Below are 5,000 nucleotides of genomic sequence, written 5' to 3' on the forward strand. Positions count from 1 at the left end.
AACAAATCTTTTAAATTAATGATTCAATGACAAATACATGTTTTAACAGTCACTTGTCGCCACCTACTGGTGTAATGATGTAAATGATACAATTGTTATTTTAAGAATCAAGCTTCTTTCAAAAGGTGGTTTACTCTATTTTGTACAAATACGCTATTTTACAAATATGTAACTGTCTAAGTATAGACATATATATATGTATATATTTTATATAATAAGTTTGAATCAAGATTGCAATCTTTTAATGATTAATCGTGCAGCTGTAATGTGACCGGTTGGGCTCACCAGTGACGGACACAGCGCTGGGTTTCTCTGGAGAGGGTTTGTGTGGTGATGCGGCCCCTTCACAGAAACCTTTAGCGAAGTTCTCAGCGTCTTCTTTACTAGCGAAGGCTTTGAATCGAGCGCCTTTCAGCTTCATCACGGCCTTCAGCGCCTTCGTCTTATCGACGTACACATGCGGCGAGCCTGTTATTGATCACAGCATCAACACTGGTTATGATTAGTACAATTTCACATTTCTCAGTAACAGTGTCAGTGAAATATATCAAAAACAGTCACACTTTACAACAGGGCTGTGACACGATTAATCACATCCAAAATAAAAGTTTGTGTTTACATAATATATGTGTGTGTGCTGTGTATAATTATTTTGTATATATAAATACACACACACATGCATGTATATATTTAAGAAAAAGGTGTAATTTATATATAAAACATTTATATTTGTATATTGTATAAATAAATATACAGTATATACATGCAAATATTTTTTAAATATATACATGCATGTGTTTGTATTTATATATACAAAATAATTATACACAGCGCACACACATATATTATGTAAACACAAACTTTTATTTTGGATGCGATTACTTGTTGCCCAGCGCTATTTAACAAAAAGGCCTCATTTATTGACATTAACGTGTCAACTAACATGAACTAGCAAGCAAAGTTATAAACACTTAGTCTGGCTATCATTTAGACTGAACATTGGTCAGGGGAGTCTGCTCTGTATTTCTACTGCACAAGAGACGTGATCAGCGGGCATAGTTCAAATGACTCTGTACGCAACTGGATAGTCCTTCAACAAATCAGACCAACGATCTGGGTGACGTACTTGCAGAGCGACGCAAAAACTCCAGGCAGGAAACGTGTAACCAAACGTGTTGATCAGCGGTTTGCAGAGGCAGCAATGGTATCGAGCGATTTATGCAGGTTGCGCAAAAAAACATGAAAGTGAGTGGTATTTACCCAAATTAGTGGTAATTAGTGGTAATTAGTGGTATTTGCTAAACTAAAGAAGCCATTGAGCATTGTCGAGAGGTTAAAAGGTATTGGACAGAGAAGTAATGGCTCTGGAATTGGATTGGATTAAACCCGCCAATAGCGCGTCAGGTGGATAAGCCAGCTTGTGATTGGTTCCCGCAAATTTCAAATCAAATCAAATCGCCGGCAGACCAGGCTGGGTTTACCCAGTCTAATAAACACTAGCTATGATTAAACATTCTCTATATCAGAGTCAGTGTGTCTGAGCTCCTGAAACGCCTCCACTGTAGTCTCCAGTGAGTTTCTTCTGGGAACGAACACGTCTCAATATTCCTCATTTAAATAATTAATACGCAGAATAAAGGGGCGGGGCCTGGTTGAGTGAGTTAGTAGTGTGTTAAACTGGCGGTTATGGTAAGGGGCGGGACATTTCCCAAACACACTCGAAGCGCTCGACCAATCACAACACACTGCTCCAGCCGACCAATCAGAGCACAGTGTGCTTTTCAGAAGGAGGAGCTTCATAGAGACAGGAACCAGTGTTGCCAGATTGTAAATGTCCAAGTATCATACCAGAAGCTCAAAATTATCGTACACGAGTCAAATGTACAGAATACAACTATTTATCTTCTAGAATCTAGACTAGGGCTGCACGATGAATAGCAATAAAACCGCACACGATTTGGCAAAGGCTGCGATTATTTTATGCGCATCTTGTCAGTGGAGTGCGGCTGATTGGTAGTAAATACTGCCCCATCTGAACACCAGAGGGCGCTCTCATGCAAACACGATAAATATGCCCCGCCGCAGAAGTACAATAATGTGCATCATTCCAGGAAACCCCTATCGCTGTAGCTGAAGAAACAGAAGATTGAAACGCTTTGATTAAACATGACTTATAAATACACGACTGCCTTATTCTGTGTAAGAAGCTCATCATCTCACAGGAGGAGCTCAGCTGTCCTTATGAAGAGAGTTTGGAGTAAATGCATGTTATTAAATGTTGCATGTAATTAAAAAGAGGTTCATAAATGATTCTCGTGTTTGGAAAGATGTTTGACGCGTGTTGCTTTTTCAAATGCACGTTATAAGTGACTGAAACTCAGTGCGTTCAGAGTGAGCAGCGTTTACTGAGCCGTACATCAATGACAAACTGCGCATAAAAAAATAATCGCAGCCTTTGCGATTTCAAAATCGCGATAATCCATCTCGATTTAAGTGCGATTACATGTAAATTGCGATTAATCGTGCAGCCCTAATCTAGACCAACAACTTTTTGACACGACCAGCAAATTACTTTATTGCTAAACTATCGAGCTCAGCTTGAAAACAACTGACCTAAGCGCTGCGGCAGGAACGTTAACTTGTCCTCGTGAGAGTCATTCTCCACTGCGATTGGCCGAGAAGACGTAATGTGAGTAACGTGAGTATTTTTTTGATTATTGATCGTACATCGTACAGAGGTCGTAATTATCGTACGTCTGGCAACACTGAAAGGAATTAAACGAGCGTTACTGACAGACTAGGAAGAGAGGAGCCGCAACAAATGGAGAATATGAGGAAAATAATCAACATTCAAGCAGGAAAACCTGTTCTAGTAGAGCCTGAAACAAGACTGATGAGTAAACACAGACCATCTTCCACCGAAGGGTCGTCCCGCTGAGGACACACGCCGTAATAAACAGATGGACTTTCCGTGGACGTTTGAGCGTCATGATTCGTTTCCTCTCCGTTTTCGGTCTCGCTGATTGGCTCTTCGACAGGATCTGAACTCCCAGAATGCACTACGGCCACATCACCGCCCTCCAGGAGAGCTCGAGCCAGCTTCTTCTGGAAGATGCTCCGGGTGGTGGCTGTTATCGGGCCACACTTGAGTCCGGCGCTGATGATCTGCTCTCTCAGCTGATCTGAGGTCAGTGTCTGAAGCCTCTCCAGGACCGCCTCCATAGTTCACGACCTTTGACCTGAAACAGAGGTTGAACAGGCTGAATAAGATGGAGTTTTAATAGTGTGACTGATGTAAACGTCATGTGAACCGAGTCTCTCATATGTCACAGTTTAACTTTACATTATGAGCTTCTATTAATAACCGAATAAACCTTCCATTAATCACTGAACTTGAACATGTTTAATACAACAAACAGATGAAACATCAAACCTGTTCGAGATTTAAGAACTGAAATCAGTTGAAATCATCGTCTTGAGATAAATGTGACAATTTGCCCCATCTTTGCACACACACACACACACACACACACACACACACACACACACACACACACACACACACACACACACACACACACACACACACACACACTCTCTCTCTCTCTCTCTCTCTCTCTCTCTCTCTCTCACACACACACACACACACACACACACACTCTCTCTCTCTATCACAAACACACTCTCCCACACTCTCTCTCTCATTCACACACACACACACACACACACACACACACACACACACACACACACACACACACACACACACACTCTCTCTATCACAAACACACACACACTCACACACACTCACACACTCTCACACACACACACTCTCTCTCTCTCTCTCTCTCTCTCTCTCACACACACTTTCTCTCACACTCTCATTCTCACACACTCTCTCTCTCTCTCTCACACACACACACACACACACACACACACACACACACACACACACACACACACACACACTCACTCACACACACTCACTCACTCTCACACACACTCTCACACACACTCTCACACACACTCTCTCTCTCTCTCTCCCTCTCTCTCTCTCTCTCTCTCTCTCACACACACTTTCTCTCACACTCTCATTCTCACACACTCTCTCTCTCTCTCTCACACACACACACACACACACACACACACTCTCTCTCTCTCTCTCTCTCTCTCTCTTATCACACACACTCACACGCACATAGATACTGTACACACACACACCCGAATAAACTTTCCATTAGTCACTGAACTTGAACATTTTTAATAAAACAAACAGGCTTGAATTCACGCATGTCATCCAATTTTATATGTGTATTAAACAATAAACAACACGAAAAAAATACTTACCAGTCTATTTTCAACCAGTGATTGACAGAATCGTCTGATATTAATCCAGGACACGAACCGAATCAAATGTACGTCACTGACTAAACGCGTCCACAGAACTGAACAAACTCACCTGGATGATCACAAACCCTTCCGAACCCCAAAGGAAACGGTAATGAAAACATACTGATGATGATATATAAGAATCATCGTGTTTTTTATTTGACAAACTGAAGTGAAGTGAAGTTACTGCGAGCCCGAGGCGTGCCAGTGTGATCCAGCAGAGGGCGTCACTGCGCATGTGCCAGTGTGATCCAGCAGAGGGCGTCACTGCGCATGTGCCAGTGTGATCCAGCAGAGGGCGTCACTGCGCATGTGCCAGTGTGATCCAGCAGAGGGCGTCACTGCGCATGTGCCAGTGTGATCCAGCAGAGGGCGTCACTTTACAGATATTGAAGTGCCTTTCGATCTTATTATATGCATTTTTGAGTGTATAAACGGATAAAAATATATGATTGTACATTGTTTAATACATCCATGTACTGCTAGTCAGACATAGGCCTACTACATAAATAAAAAAGGACACTAAATGTACTTATTTATTTATTTGTTTGCAATATATTGTCTTTCTTTTTATGGTGTTGATTTATTCTTAATGAATATGTTATGTTGTT

The 5,000-nt window shown here is 41.7% G+C and overlaps 1 protein-coding gene across 2 annotated transcripts in view; it reads right to left on the reverse strand.

Moving 5' to 3' along the window:
* LOC309489759 (ankyrin repeat and LEM domain-containing protein 2) overlaps window positions 1-4,640 on the reverse strand; it is a 17,621-nt gene extending 12,981 nt beyond the window's left edge. Inside the window, exons 1-3 of one of the 2 annotated variants that reach the window (XM_082158644.1) lie at window positions 4,460-4,640; window positions 2,910-3,239; window positions 286-468 (exon numbers count right to left, since the gene is read on the reverse strand). In XM_082158644.1, the coding sequence (XP_082014770.1) occupies window positions 286-468; window positions 2,910-3,222 (496 nt within the window). In that variant the 5' untranslated portion in view covers window positions 3,223-3,239; window positions 4,460-4,640. Of the gene's footprint in view, window positions 1-285; window positions 469-2,909; window positions 3,240-4,347 lie in introns of both variants that reach the window. The other variant, XM_082158643.1, reaches the window with a different exon arrangement.
* Window positions 4,641-5,000: the final 360 nt, after the last annotated feature.

Source organism: Leuciscus leuciscus (genome assembly GCF_965113295.1).
Source record: "Leuciscus leuciscus genome assembly, chromosome: 24".
Lineage (NCBI taxonomy): Eukaryota > Metazoa > Chordata > Actinopteri > Cypriniformes > Leuciscidae > Leuciscus > Leuciscus leuciscus.